We start from the raw sequence: 18,172 nt of genomic DNA, 5'->3' as shown, positions 1-18,172 counted from the left end.
CATGGCTTTTTAACACAGAGCTCATAGTCAAGAATGCATTTTTTGTCTTTGTGATGCGACATCTAATCTCTTGGGTATTGTCCCACGGCTCATTGACTATAGGTCCCAAGTAGTTGTATTGTGAGACACGTTCAATTCTCATTTGGTTCACATACATATTTGCTCCAGTTATGTTTTCATTGCTGATGATCATTAGCTTGGTTTTGCTGGTGTTTATATCCAGTCCATATATATGTTCTACTTGTTTCCATTATTTTGTTCAATAAGTTTTGTAGCCCTTCTAGGGCATTGGAAAACACTATTGTATCATCTGCATACCTCAGGTTACTGAGCTTGACTCGATTTATTGAGATGCCTTCATAAATATCTGTTAGAGCCTCTTCAAAAATGTGCTCTGAGTACAGATTGAATATCAGCTATGAAATTATGCACCCTTGATTCACTCCCCTTAAGATTTTGACCTGATCTGTATATTCTCCATCTATTCGGAGCACTGCTGATTGATTCCAATACAGGTTAGCTATTATTTTCAGGCCTGTTCCGTCAATCTCTGTTTTCTTCAGCACTTCCATCATTTGTTCATGCCTGACTCTATCGAAAACCTTTTTCTAGTCAATCAGGCATGCAAAAACATCACAGCTAACATTTAAATTGCCTTATCCATTGCTAACCGTTTCCAGTTTACTGCACCTATTTTTCTAGCATTAACATATATGCCTACGCCATCCTTCCATCTACAAGTTTTGGTCTACCTCTTCGTCTACTCTCCATTGGCTGTAACATCAGAATTCGTCTAGGGCCTAGGGGGTTGTTTTGTTGTAATTTTGCTAGATATCCTGCCCATCTTAGTCTTTCAATTTTTATGAGAAATGTTACGTCTCTACCACCAGATATCCGTTTGTACTTATGTTTGTACCTTCTTCAAATACCGTTTTCACAGATGCCACCAAATATTCTTCTCAGGATTCTTCGTTCAAATATGAGCAAGAGATTTTCATCTGTCTTGAAGATGGTCCATGTTTCCGATCCTTATGTCAGCACTGGCAGTATAAGGGTTTTGTATATTGTTTTTTTTTGCTTTCTGACTTAAGTTTCTACTTTTCTTAGGAGCTTATTTATACGAATAAAAAAGGAACAGAAAAGAAATATAAAGGTTGTTAAAAAATTTCGAAGTCAAGAATTAGTAGCAATATTTACTAGTTTATTTCTATTATTTTTATTTTTAGGCAACAAACCAGGCACCTGCCCACGACTAGAGATCACTGACAACTGTGAGCGTGAATGTAATACAGATGCAGACTGTGCTCTCCAAATGAAGTGTTGCAATACAGGATGCGGTACTTCCTGCGTGGATCCTCCTGGACAGTTAGTCACTCAGAACCTGCCAGCATATACGGAAAGACCCACTGACAGTCCATGTAAGTCCACCACCACCATCATCATCATCATCATCATGCAACCTCCTCCGCCCACTGCTGGATATAGGTCTCTCCCCATTTTCGCCATTCTCCACAGTTTTGTGCATATGTTGCCATTTCTTGGCCATTCGTTTAATGGCGTCCATCCAGCGTGTTGGTGGTCGTCCTCTGATGCGTTTGTCTTCTCTTGGATGCCAGTCAATTAGTTTTCTAATTCATCTTGAGGCTTTTAGTCTCGCTACGTGACCTGCCCAATTCAATTTTAGCTTGGCTATACGTTCAACGACATCAGTGATACCTCTTCTTTTCCTTAAGTCTTGTTCCTTATTTTGTCTTTTTTTCTCACGTTAAGGATCGATCTTTCCATGCGCCTTTGCGCCACTCGCATTTTAGTGCTGTTGTTTTTGTGAGTGTGATAGTTTCTGCTCCGTATGTCATAATAGGAAGAAGGCATTGGTCAAATGTCTTCCGTTTCATAACTATCGGGATGTTGCTCTTAAATATATCTCTTAGTGAACCATATGCAGCCCAAGAAAATGTAGTTCGTCGTGGAAATTCACAGATCTGATTATTCTTGCTTATTCTGATTTCATGAGCGAGATATATGTACTTTTCTGTCAATTCTGCCACTTGATTTTGGATGGTTAGGTGTTCGCTGGGAACTAAATTTGTCATAAATTTGGTCTTACTGAGGTTCATTTTTAGACCTATTGTTGAAGATACGTTTTCTAATTCTTGTAGCATTTGTTGTACTTCACCTAGATCTTCAGCAATAAGTACTATATCGTCGGCAGATGATTGAGCATTTTCCCATCTATTTTTATTCCCTTATTTTTCCACTTAACATTTTAAAGCCTTACTCGAGGACCGTTATAAATAATTTAGGTGAAAGAGTGTCACCCTGTCTCACACCTCGTTTGATATAAATTTCTCTGGTGGTATCATGTAGTTTTACACGCATTGTGGCGTTTTGGTACAATGTTTATACTAACTTTGTAAACCGGTAGTCTATTCTACTGTTGTTCAGAGCAGTTATAATGCCGTTTAGTTCCACGGCGTCGAAGGCTTTGTGAAAGTCTACGAAGATTGTTAGTGTAAATTAGTAACATCAGTTACTTGTAGAAGAGTCAGTAATAAAAATGATTTATTCTAGATGAGCCACCACATGTAGATCCTATAGAATACAAACCAGAGATAGCAGCTCCAATCGGTGACCAAGCAACGCTACGATGCGCTGTATCTGGAAATCCTAATCCAAGGATTCGCTGGAGTAAAGATAATATTGAGGTAGGGATCTTAAAAAAACTCACTGAAACTTAATGATTCATGGACGTTAACTGGAACTTAATAAGTTATTATTAACTATATTTTAATTATTTTAATAATGAATTTTGTATCTGGGACTTTTTTCTTTTCTTTAACAGATGTCGCTACAGCGCCCTAAAAGTGAATTTTAAACTATTTTTGAAATTCCACATAATAGTACGTTCTTTAGGGGTAAAATATTGCAAAACCGCTATATTTTAAAGAACCGCTTGAATTGACATGAAATTTAGCATACGCATAGCTAATAAGTCAAAGAAAAAAAAGTGATATTGTGAGGATGTGTGCTTTTTTCCTGGGGGTGAGTCTCACTCCTTATCGGGGGTGAAAAAAATATATGTCCAAAATGAGTTCGGAATTCGATAAACTGACTAATTCTAAGCAACTTTTTTTCAATAGAGTTTTTTCACCAAGTCAATACTTTTCGAGTTATTTGAGAGTGAATTTGTTCATTTTTAAACAAAATATCCACGTTTTTAGACGTTTTTGTCGAAAGATATCGAAAGTATTTTGTCGAAAAAATATTCTTAATAAAAATATAGCTTATAAAAAAATGAAAAAATTTTTGCATATATTAAGTCTGTAGATCCAGTACAAGCAAAGTTGTAGCTAATGAAAAGTAGGTTCTTATTCGTCAAATTCCAAATCGAATATTTCATCGAAAAACAACCAAAAGACGGAACACTTTTCGGGGAACACTCATTTCAATTTTTTTTAAGTGTTTAAAAAAAGGGTTATTTTTGTTTTTTAAAAAAACTTCTAACCTTAAAAGTAAGTGAGTTATGCTCAAAATATTGTTGGTACCTTTTATTTTTTGGTAAAAAGAATCGCGAGAAGCACCCCCTAATTAGCATATCAAATAAAATTAATCGTTACCGCTAGGGATGGCGGTTTTTGACAAAATACCGGTTTTCGGTTATACCGGTTTTTAATGCTTATGGTTTAACCTGGGGGTTATAACCGGCCAACAAAAACCGGTTTTTCCAAAAACCGGTTTTCGGTTTTTTTAATCCAATAGGTTACAATGTTACATTTACAATGCACTTTAATTTGCGATACTCCACTCGACTCGATACTCAATATCAATATGATCAAAATTAGTACTATCGAAAGAACATCAATATCAATATAAATAAAACACAATTTTTAATAAAACCATTTTATTCTATTAATAATTATTATATTTATTTATTATTTTATTAATATTATATATTTATTGATTATTATTCTTTCAAAGGGGATTTAAAAAAAATAATATCAACATAAATATTTTACTTAAAAATAAATTGGATAATGCAATTTAGCTTTTATTTTTACTACCATCAAAAAAAATTTTTCATGTTTTTCTTTTAACACGTTTGTATATTTTTATAATAGGTACATTTTAACTCATTTAATACTTCCTGTATGGGTGTATCGTTTTGAAAACGTAGGGAAATCCTTGGAGATTCGTATTCGTAATCGGTAATTCGATATTCATAGTCAGAACATTATTTTTGGTAATCAGAAAAAGTCATTTACCCACTTTCAATGTCAAGAGTCAAGTGTGAAAAATAGATGATGTTTGCGTCTACTTCAACCAGATCACTTCTTATGTAAATATTATGATTACAAATACCTTTTCAACGAAATATTATAATAAAACTTAATTGTTTCTGGATGATGTGAGTTTGCACTTTCAGTTTGCTTCTGTATTTATAAAATAAAATTTGAATTATGGTTTTGTTTGGAATAATTACTTGAGAATAATAATTATGATTGGGATCCAAAATAATACCTAACCTAATCCTAATCACCGCAAAAACCTAATAACCGGTTTTTACTTTAAAAAGGAAAAACCGGTTATAACCGGAACAAAAAACAACCGGTAAAACCGGTTATTGCGAAGTAAAAAACCGGTTTTAGGTTAAAACCGGTAGGTTTTTCCCATCCCTAGTTACCGCTTCACAAGTTACTTTGCTTATTTATTATTTATACGATCTGTAAGTCTCAGCGGTTCAAAGTGTTTATTTTTGAAAAGGCTGTAGTTAAAATGGCTTGAACGAGTCACTATCCCGAGTGTATGCAAACTTTGAATAGCCATAGCACACCCGATTTTTGTCTAACAGGAAAACAAAAAGTCCAAAATATTCAGAAAAGCAAAACGTACATTTTATTATTTCTTGAGATTTTTGGTATTACTAATAATTTTTAAGTTATTTTGAAAAAGAGCATTTTTTTCAAGATTAAAAATTTTATTTTAAAACCACTTTTTTCCAAAAATAAGTACGTTGAATCGATGAAACGTACAGATCATATAGACACAACATAAATAAAGCACCATGTGAAGCGGTAACGATTAATTCGATTTCAGTTGTTAATTAGGGGGAGATTTTCTCGATTTTTTATGCCAAATCAAAACGGACCAACTGTATTTTGAGCGTAACTTGTTGACATTTGATGCTAGTATATTTTTTTTATAACATAGACATAAAGCTTTTTAAACTCTTTAAAAAAGTTGTAATGAGTTTTTTTCAAAAAGTGCTTCCTTTTTTGGTTATTTCACGTTGAAATGTATTTGTTTGAAGTTTGGCGAATATGAACCTATTTTTCTGTAGCTATAACTCTGCTTCTACTAGGTCTAGAGACTTCATGTATACACCATTTTTTTCACTTTTTTACAAGCTATACTTTTGCTATCAATGATTTTTTCGATAAAATACTTACTTTTTGAATTATTTGCGAAAAATTGTCTAAAAACGTGTTTGTTTTGTTGAAAAATGAACATATTCACTCGCAAATAACTCGAAAAGTATTGACTTAGTGAAAAAACTGTATAGAATAAAAGTTGCTTAGAATTAGGCATTTTATCGAACTTCGGACTTATTTTGAACGTATGTTTTTCACCCCCGAGAAGGGGTGAAACTCACCCCCAGGGCAAAAGCACACATCGGCACAATATCACTTTTTTTCTTTGACATGTTGGCTATGCGTTTGCCAAATTTTATGTCAATCCAAACGGTTCTTTAAAATCTACAGCAAAAACCGTCAAATAATGTACTATAAATAGACTGTTTGGTTTCATTTTGCTTCAGAGGTGTGCACGCAGCCCCACTGAGGACGTCGTAAGACAGAAACAGCTGTCTAGGGATTGTGCATCCCTCTGAATCGAAAGGAAGCATAAACTGTTTTACATTTTCATTTTTAAAACTATTTATAACATTTTAGATCGACGGTACTCAACCAAGATATAGAATAAAACTTGACCAAACACTTCAAATCATCACTTTGCATAAGACTGATTCAGGAATTTACCTATGTACTGCCTCTAATGGCATCGGCGAAGCTATCACCAGTGAAGTAAAACTAGAGGTTTTGGGTAAGTATAACTACTATGGTGGTGGAATTGATAGTGCTAGTGTATAGATACGTTGTATCTTAGATAACATTATTTGTTAACTAACATTAAAAATTAGTAAGATCAGTGTTTTAAAGAAGTTAAAGAAGAAGGAAGAGATACTGTTCGATCCTAATCTATGAAAAATTGAAGAGAAAAATAGGAACGGAGGATAAATAATTAATTTTCTTGATGTGCCTATCCGGGAGGAATGTTGACGATTATCGTTGCAATCTTTATCTTGCCCTTATCTGCAGCAGCGTGGAAAAACTGACACAGATGTTGTGTTGAACCAGGTTCTGAGGTTCTTCACCAGAATGTTCTTCTTCCTGTACTTCGCTTTCCAAATAGTTTTCCTTGCAGGATAGCTTGTACGAGGACATATCTGCAATAATTTTCTGTAATGTGTCCTAAGTATTGTAGGTTTCCAGATGTGATGGTGGTCAGTACTTGTCGGTTCTTCTTCATTCTTCTGAAGATCTTATTTGTGACTCGTCACTCCACGGGATCTTATATTATATTGCCACATCTCAAATACTTCCAATCTTCTCCACATATTATCTTCGTTTCACGATTCAACACCATAAAAAACAATTAAGACGTATTATCGCTTTCTTTTTATATCAAGAGAAAGGTTGTGGTTCTTGAAGAAGGTCCGATTGAAAGTGGATCTAGCTTTTGCGATGCGTGCTCTTATCTTTTGATTGTTAGTCCATTCTTCATTTATTATGGTGATAGAGGTAGTTGTAGTGCGTCACACTTTCTACAGGAGTTTGGTTGATGTAGAGTTGATAGTAGGTTCTGTTATCTGTTTCTTGCTAATGATCATAAGCTTGGTCTTCTTTTCGTTTATACTGAGTCCACATTGTTGACTGTAATACGTGATTTTGTTCATAAGGACTCGTAGGTCTTCTAGGCTGTCGTAAATACTATAGTGTCATCTGCATATCTGGCTTTGTTCAGCTGGTACCCGTTTAGTAGAATTTCTTTTACAGTTTCGTGCAAAGCTTCGCTAAATTTTTTTTAGAATAGAGATTAAAGAGTAGAGGAGACAAAATACAGTATTGACTCACCCCACACGCGATTTTCACGTATTTTGGTCTGATTCTAGCAAAGGCTCCAATTAATTTTAGATCTTGGCTGTTAATTTCTGAGTTTTTTAGTATTTGCTGTACTCGATTCATCTTGGAGTGCTGTACTCGATTAGACGCTTTCTCGTAATCAACCAGACATGCTTATACGTCGTAACTGACGTCTCTGTAGTAAGACTTGTACTGAGAACAAAGCCTCTCTCGTACCAGCAGCATTTATAAACCCGAACATGTTGGGGAAAATATAATGTAAATTCTTGCAAATAGCTTGTAAATTCTCTTATGGATTATCCCTAATAACATTTTTTTTTCTCCAGGAAGCCGTCCGTGCATGCATCCCGGTCGCACCTTGTGGTTTATTGTGCTTTCTTCCATTTCTCAAGACACCCATCCAATATATTAGTGCCCTTCACTAGCCTGTAAAGGTCCACTGGGTTAGTGTCATACACTTTTGGACTTGGTCTGCAATCTCCCTATATTGCTTGTCTCTTGCGGTCCAGAGCCTCGCAATCGCACAATATATGTCTGACTCTTGGTCTCTCTATTACATAGTCTGCAACCGAGATCTCCATTGTATAGTCCTATCGTGTGTAGGTGTCCTTTTACTGGAAAGTGTCCATTTAGGGAACCTGTAGTGATTTTGAGCTTATTCCTGTTCATTTTGAGCAGTTCTTCAGCTCTTTTTGCGCATGTCTGAGGTATAAATCTCTTCGTATAATACTCTTCGGTCTCTGATTGTGCTTTTGGGCACTCCCAGTGCCGGTTTTGGACCGAAGTATCTTGTTGATGATCCTCGTCTAGCAAGTTCGTCAGCTTTTTCATTACCAGCGATCCCTTGATGTCCAGGCACCTAAATGAGTTTTACCTCTTTATGCGCCAGGGTGTCAAGTTCTTCGCGGCATTTTCATACAAGCCTTGAGGTTATTCTTGGGTTCTTTAAAGCCCTCAAGGTCAAAGAACAATCTTACTGTACTCTTCACATTTCTTGGTTTCTCGTTTTTTTGGAAGTGTAATAAACTCAGACCTCGGCCAGTCTGTTGGTATAGCTTCATTATATATTATGTTATTGTACCAATGAACATACGTTACTACAATAAAAAGCACAGATAGACAGTTTAGTATTGTCTTGTTGACAGTATAGTGTAGTGACGAGCCAACACTGTACATTTTATGTTTCGCTGGTGACCAAATTCTGATTTCTCAGGATCATGACTTGAGTTACGTGACACGGAAGCTAATAGAAGAATATAAGGGATATTGGAGGGACAAAGCAGTCCATTACATTAGACAATGAGATAGAAATTAAACACTGCGATGGTGTGATGAATACAAGTACCTGGCCATGAAAATAAATCAAGATTGAACACTCGATGCTGCTATCAAAGACAAAAACATACATGGAACCAAAAACTACCCAAAGCGAAACAGCTCATACAATACCATACTTAAAAGTATAATCACATATGGTAGTGAAGTTTGGACACTGAAACAAAGAACAGAGAAAATGTTACTAGTAATAGAAATGGACTTCTGGAGAAGAGCAGCAGGCAAATCAAGAAGAGATCGTGTACCAAATGAGAAAATACAAGAAATGATGGGAGTCACACATACAATAATTGATGACATAAAAACAAAACAACTCATATGGTACGGCCATGTACAGAGAATGCCAGATGACAGGATCCCTAAACAGATTTTGACGTGGACACCACAAGGAAGAAGGAAAAGAGGAAGGCCGAGAAGAAGTTGTAGGGAGGGAATTGAAAAAGGACTAGAGGAAAGAGAAATCCCTCCAGGTCTATGGCTAAGCAGAGAAGAATGGCGGTTAGGAGTCAGAAGGCGTCGGATAACGCCGTAAACCGATAGTAGTACTAGTAGACATTTTAGTATTTAAATGTTAAGGGTAGTGTTACTAAACTTATTTAATTTAACTGCTAGATTTGATTTACTTACTTTAAAGACTTATTTTGATTACTGTATATACTTAATATTTGTGTCGTAACTCTTGTTTGTGTTACTAACTCTTCTTTTACTTTAAACGTAGATTCTGAACCTAGACCAGTAACAATACTATCAGAACCAGGAGATGAACAACCCCTAGTAGTATCCCTTAATGCTCCCACAACCCTAAACTGTTTTGTCCTTGGATATCCATTCCCTGCCGTAACGTGGTGGAAAGATGACTCGATGATACCGTTCAAAAACTCTGAATTTGAAATTAGGAAAGACTATTCATTGCTTATCCATTCTGTAGACTTACACAACTTAGGTATATACACCTGCCAAGCCTACAACGGATTCGGTAAAGCAGCTAGTTGGTCTGTTACTGTAAAAACTAGAGGGCCTGTTAGGTTCCACAGACCTGAAGATCAAATCTATAGCAAGTGGATCGTGAACGATAATGAACCTACTACAACTGCTGCTCCTGTAAGAACCCCTCCTCCTGATTGGGAGATACCTAATACACCCTATAATCCTGATATACCCCCTTATACGGAACCTTCCAATGAAATTATACCGAATACCTTGCCGGATGCTCAAGGTGGAAGGCCTCCTCCAAGCGTTAGTGGTATGCATGGTTATTATTAACATTATTTCTTGCTTTGCTTGTAATGGCTTTTGGTATTTTTACTATTTTTTTTTTCACCAATGGAAATTTTAACAATAGCCGTCATAGGACTGCGGCAATTCCATTAGTGAAAAAAGATATTTTATGCTTGTTTCGAAAATTTTTACTTATATACTATATTTTAACGGAAAAAGCTAGAAAAATAATTGGTTATTTAATTTAAAAACTTTTAAATGACCTGTGGTAAAAGTTTTTTGTAATTTACTATTTTACTTGAGAAATATGTCACAATTTAAGTTGGAAATGAAATATATATGACGTTTCGACTTCCACTTCGGGAATCATTATCAAAATACCTTTTATTTTGGTTATTTGGTTATTATGTATATACATAGTATAAATAAAATATTCATTCCTCTAAATCTGTCGATATACAGGGTGGGCCAAAGAAAACAGTCTACCTCGATATTTGGCAGTAGTTATTATATTTTAAGAAAATACCGAAACAAGTCGATTTTTATTTTTAAATAACAATTTTTTGATATATATCTTATACTAGTGACGTCATACATCTGGGCGGGATGACGTAATCGATGATTTTTTTAAATAGGAATAGGGGTCGTGTGGTAGCTCATTTGAATGGTCATTCTCTATTCAGTAATATAAACATGGATATCACTAACTATACAGGGTGGCCAAAAAAATAATTTTTAAGTTAATTTAATTGACGCAAAAAGACAAATGTATGTAATTTATTTAACTCAAAATACATTCTATTGCTGTCAGAAAATAGAAAAAAATGTTTATTTGGCAAATAAACACTGCTTTTCGCTTAAATTAAATATTCAAACTGCCAAGAGGTAGGTGGGAGCCTGTTTGTGATATAATTTAAACGAAAAGAAATGTTTATTTGTGAAATAAACATTCTGGCAGTATTTTCTGGCATTTTCTATTTTTTGGCAGTAGTACAATGTATTTTGAGTTAAATAAATGACATAGCTACATTCTTCTTTTTGAGTCAATTAACTTAATTCAAAAAAAATTTTTGGTCACTCTGTATAAATAATGACATTAATGTTTATATTACTGAATAGATAATTAAACACCTTTTCAAATGAGCTACCACACGACCCCTATACCCATTTAAAAAAATCATCGATTACGTCATCACGCTCAGATGGATGACGTCACTAGTTTGAATTTATATTCCAAAAAATTGCAATATAAAAATAAAAATCGGCCTGTTTCGGCATTTCCTTAAAATCTAATAACTACTGCCAAATATCGAGGTGGACTGTTTTCCTTGGCCCACCCTGTATTTAAAATACATTTAAATAAAGCTCATACATAATAAGGCTTTAATCAAAAATTTTGCAATATTTTCATGGCGCTTAAAAATATTCAATATGATTTTATTTTTATTGTAAAATATCTAGATCTAATAACGTTTACATGATCTAATTGATTCAATTTATGTTTTAAAGTACCAGTGAGGGCCCAAATCACAAACAACGATCAAAAGTACCCACTAGGTAGCGATATCGAGTTACCATGTGAGTTTAGTGGGTACCCCACACCTCAAGTTCAATGGTACAAAGATGGTGTTGAAATCTACCAAAGCGACAAGATACGTATAACAGGTAAGAAATAGCTATTTGCATAACAAGGGAGGAAAGTGCTACTTTTCCTCCCGAGAATGAAGTTTACTGCGCGACGCGTAGCGGAGGGCAGTAATCATTCATGGGAGGAAAAGGCACTTTACTCCCATGTTATACATATGGTTTTTCCACCTTCCTCAAATAACAAGTCATTTTATCATTTTTACTTAATTTATTTATGTAACTAACCAACAAAATTTATTAGAACTAAAACTAACAAGTAGGTGCAATATAACTGTCAGCTGTCAAATATAAGTCAAATTATTAATGTAAACATTGTTAAATCAGAATAACAATTTACTGTTTTTTACCATTCTTCAAATTCAGAGTGTTTTTAAATAAACGTTAAAATGTATAGATACTTACGTAATAGAAAATAGATATTGTACAGGGCGTCAATAAGTTATATTTCATGAATGACATACCATGAGGTCACTTTTACTTTTCCTCCCTAGGGAGGAAAAGTACAACTTTGCTCCCTACAATCAGGTCCGGAAAAGTATACTTTCGGTAGAGGTAGGTGGAAATAGCTATTTGCATAACAAGGGAGGAAAGTGCTACTTTTCCTCCCGATAATGAAGTTTACTGCGCGACGAGTAGCGGAGGGCAGTAATCATTCATGGGAGGAAAAGGCACTTTACTCCCATATTATACATAATATGGTTTTTCCACCTTCCTCAAATTAATAACAAGTAATTTTTCATTTTTACTTAATTTATTTATGTAACTAACCAACAAAATTTATTAGAACTAAAACTAACAAGTAGGTACAATATAACTGTCAACTGTCAAATATAAGTCAAATTATTAATGTAAACATTGTTAAATCAAAATAACAATTTACTGTTTTTTAACATTCTGCAAAATACAATGTTTTATAAATGAACGTTGAAATGTATAGATACTTATGTAATAGAAAATAGATATTGTACAGGGCATCAATAAGTTATATTTCATGAATGAAATACCATGACGTCACTTTTATTTTTCCTCCCTAGGGAGGAAAAGTACAACTTTGCTCCCTACAATCAGGTCCGGAAAAGTATACTTTCGGTAGAGGTAGGTAGAAAAAAATATTTTTGCCCTCGGAGGAGTGTCGATAGAAGTAAAAACTTTCATAGATAGATCTGGAAAAAAGGTCTCTTTTGGAAACTGGCACCAAATAGCACAAAACAGAGAAGAGTGTAGAACTCATGGGGAGGTATATGTGCAGGGTGGATGCAAGCAGGCTGACAAAGAAGAGGAGAAGAAAAAGAATCACCACCTAGTTTGGCCTTTAACGTAAAAATATATGCAACTTATTTTACATTATAATCAATGTTGTGCTGATTAAATTTTAAAGGACTATATTTTTCCCAAAATAACTATCTATCGAAGTTTTCGCTTTAAATGTTCTTAACTACTTGACTTTAATTAATTCATTTTGAAACCTATATATTTTTCTTTGCTTTCCTGGACAGTACATTAGTAAGTATGTACATTTTTCTCATTCAAATATTTGTCAAAGAGTTTTTATATAGGTAGGTACATTTAAAATGTAGATAAGTACACATACACACTCAAAAAGTGTAATAAAAGGGTAAGTAAACACTAAGAAGATAAAGAAGGTGCGACATTATAAAAAATGCAAGCAGAATAATATAGCTTGTTGAACAACAAAAAAATATATAAAATCACAAAAAACGACGTAAAAACGAGATTGTGGCAAGATTGCTGTACTCAATGGAGAGAAATAAATTTTAAAACACTTAGATGTAGCTATAAACTTAGACTTACGGCAAAATTAGAAGAAAATAATGTGAATAATAACATTAGAAGAAAAAAACTTGATTGTCAAATTCTTGTTGAAAGTAAGTCTATTCTTGAAGTGTGCAAGAGTATCTTTATCCACATAAAAATACCTATAAAGAGAACGTTTTAGCAAGTAGAAGATGTCTTATATAGTCTTTGAAAAAGTTGATAGATTATTTATAGACTTTACTGTACATCTAGGTATAGTTTACAAATATTCAATTTTATTAATTCTATCAATATTTGACATTTTCAGAAACGGAGAGGTTAAGTGTGCTATCAATAGAACAAGCAACGAAAGGTGACTCAGGAACGTACCAGTGTGAAGCAACAAATGCATATTCCAGAGCTTCCAGTGATTTAGTGATATCCATTGAAGGTAATATGAAAACTGATATTTGTTTTGTTTCTTTGATCACAAGTATATCCACATTATACCTTTTCATACTTTTTTATTTTCTCTTTCATTTGTTTTCGTGCAACGTTGTCTTGAGTTTCATGTACCTAACCACCTTTCATGTTCCTTCGGTGCTGTTGTCTTCATTCAATCTTCGCTTGTCTACTGCTGGATATATATCTACCTCATAATTTTCCATACTGCATACATATAAATACTAAAATGTACATAAATATGGTTTAACAACCCTCACACTCACATACATGCAAGCATTCAAATGTAGTGGCAACTAAAGTATGTCAAGTATAAGTATAAAATGTACACTTACTTTCCGGTATAAGGGAAGAATATAGTAGTATTCAATATCATACTTTTTCTCCAAATTATGCTAAAGGGAGAGATGGTAGAGGAACAGATTTGATTGTAATGCACAAACAAAACAAAATAATTGGCAGGATCTTGAGGGAATTAGTAAGGGAACACGACATTAAACATCTAAACGCCACATTCTTTGAAAGGCCCGATGGAAAAAGGTCAAGAAAGAGATGGACGGACGCAGTAGCCAGTGATCTACGCAAAATGGGAGTACAGCCATGGGAAATAGCTGCTCAGGACCGACAAAAATGGAGGGAAATAGTAAACGCAGCCAAGCCTCACATAGAGTTGTAGAGCCAAATGATGATGATGACTTATTATATATTCCAAAAGCGTAGTGAACAGTTTGGGCGATATGGTGTCCCGCTGACGTACTCCACGTTGTATCGGGAATATTTCTGGCTTTGACGATCACCCACTCTAACACTGATTGTAATATACTGATATTAAAATGATTTCTTTTCTTTTCGCAGGAATGCACATCCACCCCAGCTGCACCGACAACCAGTTCTTCGCCAACTGTGCTCTAATAGTCAAAGCGCAATATTGCACGCACAAATATTACGCGAAATTCTGCTGCAGATCGTGTACAGAAGCAGGACTGCTACCCGTGGACGGTCCACACATCCACAAATCCAAGAGGCACAACACTTTCGAGAACAATTTAGTATAACCATATTTCCAACCTAGTCTCTTTTAATTTTTAAAAGAATCCGTGAAAATCCGAGAAAAAATAAAGTTTTTTGTGTGTAAAAAAAATCATGAACTAAAAAAATACTTGTTTACAGTTCATTGGGAAAATTGGGAAATTTATTTGAAAAGTATTGAAAATTGATTTTATCGAAAATTATGTAGAAAAATCCAGAAATAATATATTTTACTTTGTCATGTGCTGCTCATCGTTAAACTGTTCTCCACAGTTCATATCGTTGTTTATCCCAGCTTATTTTTATGTTATGGTTCACGTTAATGTATTATTCTATTATTTTGGTCTGTTTTTTTGGAGTGTTTTCTGGTTTCAGTGGTTCTCTCTGTACTAAATTCGCCATTATTTTAGTTTTCGTAGTTTATTTCTGATCCTACTTTTTAAGTTACTGGTAATTTATGCAACCTTTCCTGAGGTTCTTTTAGGTTGTCATTTATTAAAATTGTATCATCTGCAAATCTGGGGCGATTCAACTGTTTGTCATCAATCTTAAAACCTTTATATTCCCATTGTAACATTTAAAAAGCATGTCGAGACAAAGTTTTTAGAATTGATATTGTTCTCACAGTCTCTGAAGCTTTTTGTCCACAAATTGTGGGACAATGGACTGGTTGTATTCAATGATTTTTTCATCTGGGCATTTATGTATGTTAGATAAATTTCTTTCTTTCGTTATTTATGTAAATAGCTGCCTTGGAATGGACTCTATCGTCACATCCTGATGTGAAGCTATTGAGCATAGCGACATTTATTAAAAAAAAAACGTTTTGTCTGTTTCTTATCTTGTTTCTTCAAAAGTTTTCCTTTCTGTAGTCCTTAGTTTCATATTTCTTGTGTGCTTAGTTTCATTCTTGTATGACCCATCTATATTCTTCACTGTATCATTTTGCTGTTTTCTTTTTCTTCTTTATTCTTATGGTCTCTGTTACTGCATTTAATACTTTTCTTTAATTTTGTCCCAATCAATATCCAGATTATCCGTATTTATCAGTGTTTGAAATAAATACACTCACCGGCACAAATTTCCGCCACTAAAAATGTTTGTTTAAGTTTGACAATTTATAACTTTATTATTTGTACTCCGATTTACAAGATTCTTGGATCAATTTGTAGGTACATGTATTGACATCGTTTGTTATTATTCCGGTAATAATTTTTTTTGCTTAGTTGGCGTTATATGGGGGTGAATGAAAACATTGTATTTTCTCCCAACTTTAAAAAATTCTGTGGAAAAATTGAAGGACTGATTTTTATATTATCTCGAAGGCATCCTTAAGATTTTGTTTTTTTTTTAATTATCCAAATAACTCTTTTCTTGTAAAAGCTGTAAATAAAAACACTGATTTGAAGGTTTATTTAATTAAGATTATCAAACGCACTAAAAGTAACAACACAAAATTAAAAACAAAACAATTCAATAGCGAGTATGTCCACCTCTCGTAGCAACGACTGATCGCAATCTGTTTAACATCGAATAAATAAGATGTGTTATCCTTCCCTGGGGAATAGCCCGATATTCCTCTACCGGGGCCATAACTGTACCAAATTTTCTGGAGGCCTAGGATGATGGCGAATAGCTATTTTCAATTCATCCCATAAATACTCGATAGGATTGAGATCTGGGCTGCATGCGGGCCATTCTAATATTATCAATCCAACCTCTATTTAAGATATTTACGTTTATTCATTATATGAGTCAATCAGTGTTTTTATTTACAAAAAATTGAGCAGATCTTACAAAAAAAAGATATTATCGATGCCTTTGGGGTAATACTAAAGGACTATGAAGCAAAATAGGCTCTTCAATTTTCCACATAATTTTTTAAAGTTATTAGAAAATACAACGCTTCCATTCAGCCCCGTATAATGCCATCTAAGCCATCAAATATTTTTTGTTACCGGAATAATAGCAAATGATATCATTACATGTACCTACAAACTGATGCAAGAATCTTGAAAATCGGAGTACAATAATAATAAAGTTATAAGTTGTCAAACGCAATCAAAAATTTTTAGTGGCGGAATTTTGGGTGAGTGTAGGTATGTCCATAAAAATTTCTCGGATTAATAATAACAGTAAACTATCAGTAAGAATAACAATGACAAATCTTAAAGATGAGAAGAGAAGTTTTTGGAAATAACGTAAAAATATTTGTCAACGATAAATTTTCTGTTTTGAATCGTACAAAATTTTTGTAGCTGTAGACAATTATTTTTACTTTTACCTAAAGCTAAAATGCATAGTTAGTCATAAAAACTTCTCGCCATTTTTGAGATACGAATAGACGTTTTTGCCATATTGGTGGACAAATTTTGAGCCATATTTACCGTTTGTTAATGTTTAAACCGAGTCCTCGAGATATTGTAGATATGTTCGTTTTGTTAGTTTAAGTTATCAAAAAACCTTGTGCAATCTACTTAGTTCTTTGTATATATATTTTTAACAATATTTATAAAAAAATGTCTATGTAAAAATGTGTTTAATACATTACGAAATATAAAAGAAATTTTTGTTTTCTTGAACCTTCTTCTTTAAGTTCCGCCTCCCAATTCATATCATCATCACTATCTTTACTCTATCTACCGCTGCTCTGAAGAGTTCTATGGAACTGCATTTAAACCAGTCCCTTAAATTTCTCAACCATGACACTCTCTTTCTTCCTATAGTTCTTCCTATAGTTCTTCCGCCTCTTATCTTTCCCTGTATTATCAGTCTTAGCATTTCATATCGCTGACCCCTCATTACGTGTCCCGGATATTGTAAGTTTCTTATTTTTATTGTGTTTATTATTTCGTATTCTTTGCCCATTTCTCGCAATACTTCCGTGTTCGTTTTCTTCTGTGTCCATGCTATTCTAAGCATCCTTGTGTAACACGATATTTCAAACGAATGCAGCTTATTTATGTGTTCTTGCATCAATGTCCAGCTTTCAAGTCTATATTGCGGTATCGAGAACACGTAGCATCTCAAAACTCTTACTCTCAGTTTTAATCTAAGGTCTTTCTTGCAGAGAACTGTTTTCATTTTTACAAACGCATTTCTTGCTATATCTATCCTGGCCCTTATTTTTGTTGTTTGATCATTGTTGTCTAAATTCCAGATTCCTAGGTATTTGTATTTATCAGCTCTTTATATGGGTATTATACCTTTCCCAAATGTATGCTTGTTTGTATGTTTGTTTTCTTAGTTATTATCATGTATTTGGTCTTTTTTATATTCATTTTTAGTCCACATTCCTCACAGAAACTGTTTGTTTAGTAGTAATTGTAGTTGTTCAGCAGAGCTTGCCATAATCACGGTGTCATCTGCATATCTTATGTTGTTAATAGATCTTCCGTTAATTATTATTCCTTCACTTTGAGATAGTAATGCTTGTTGTTGACAACAAGCTTCCTTCCATCATTGCTGCCACGCTTTACTTACTTTTTCTTGATCATTTGCCTGCCTTAAATCTTTTCATTTTGACT

General features: G+C 34.0%; 1 protein-coding gene across 12 annotated transcripts in view; it reads left to right on the top strand.

Annotated features, from left to right (window-relative positions):
- Positions 1 to 17,211, top strand: part of LOC114330502 (papilin) — a 274,344-nt gene extending 257,133 nt beyond the window's left edge. For 11 of the 12 annotated variants that reach the window (XM_050654187.1, XM_050654186.1, XM_050654185.1 and 8 more), the window contains 7 exons: positions 1,227 to 1,418; positions 2,572 to 2,705; positions 5,949 to 6,099; positions 9,253 to 9,777; positions 11,262 to 11,417; positions 13,483 to 13,605; positions 14,472 to 17,211. In XM_050654187.1, coding sequence (XP_050510144.1) covers positions 1,227 to 1,418; positions 2,572 to 2,705; positions 5,949 to 6,099; positions 9,253 to 9,777; positions 11,262 to 11,417; positions 13,483 to 13,605; positions 14,472 to 14,671 — 1,481 coding nt within the window. In that variant the 3' untranslated portion in view covers positions 14,672 to 17,211. The remainder of the gene's footprint in view (positions 1 to 1,226; positions 1,419 to 2,571; positions 2,706 to 5,948; positions 6,100 to 9,252; positions 9,778 to 11,261; positions 11,418 to 13,482; positions 13,606 to 14,471) is intronic. The other variant, XM_028279882.2, reaches the window with a different exon arrangement.
- Positions 17,212 to 18,172: the final 961 nt, after the last annotated feature.

Source organism: Diabrotica virgifera, chromosome 6, assembly GCF_917563875.1.
Source record: "Diabrotica virgifera virgifera chromosome 6, PGI_DIABVI_V3a".
Classification (NCBI taxonomy): Eukaryota; Metazoa; Arthropoda; class Insecta; order Coleoptera; family Chrysomelidae; genus Diabrotica; species Diabrotica virgifera.
Note: the sequence above shows the minus strand (reverse complement) of the source record. Positions and strands in the feature narration are given on the sequence as shown.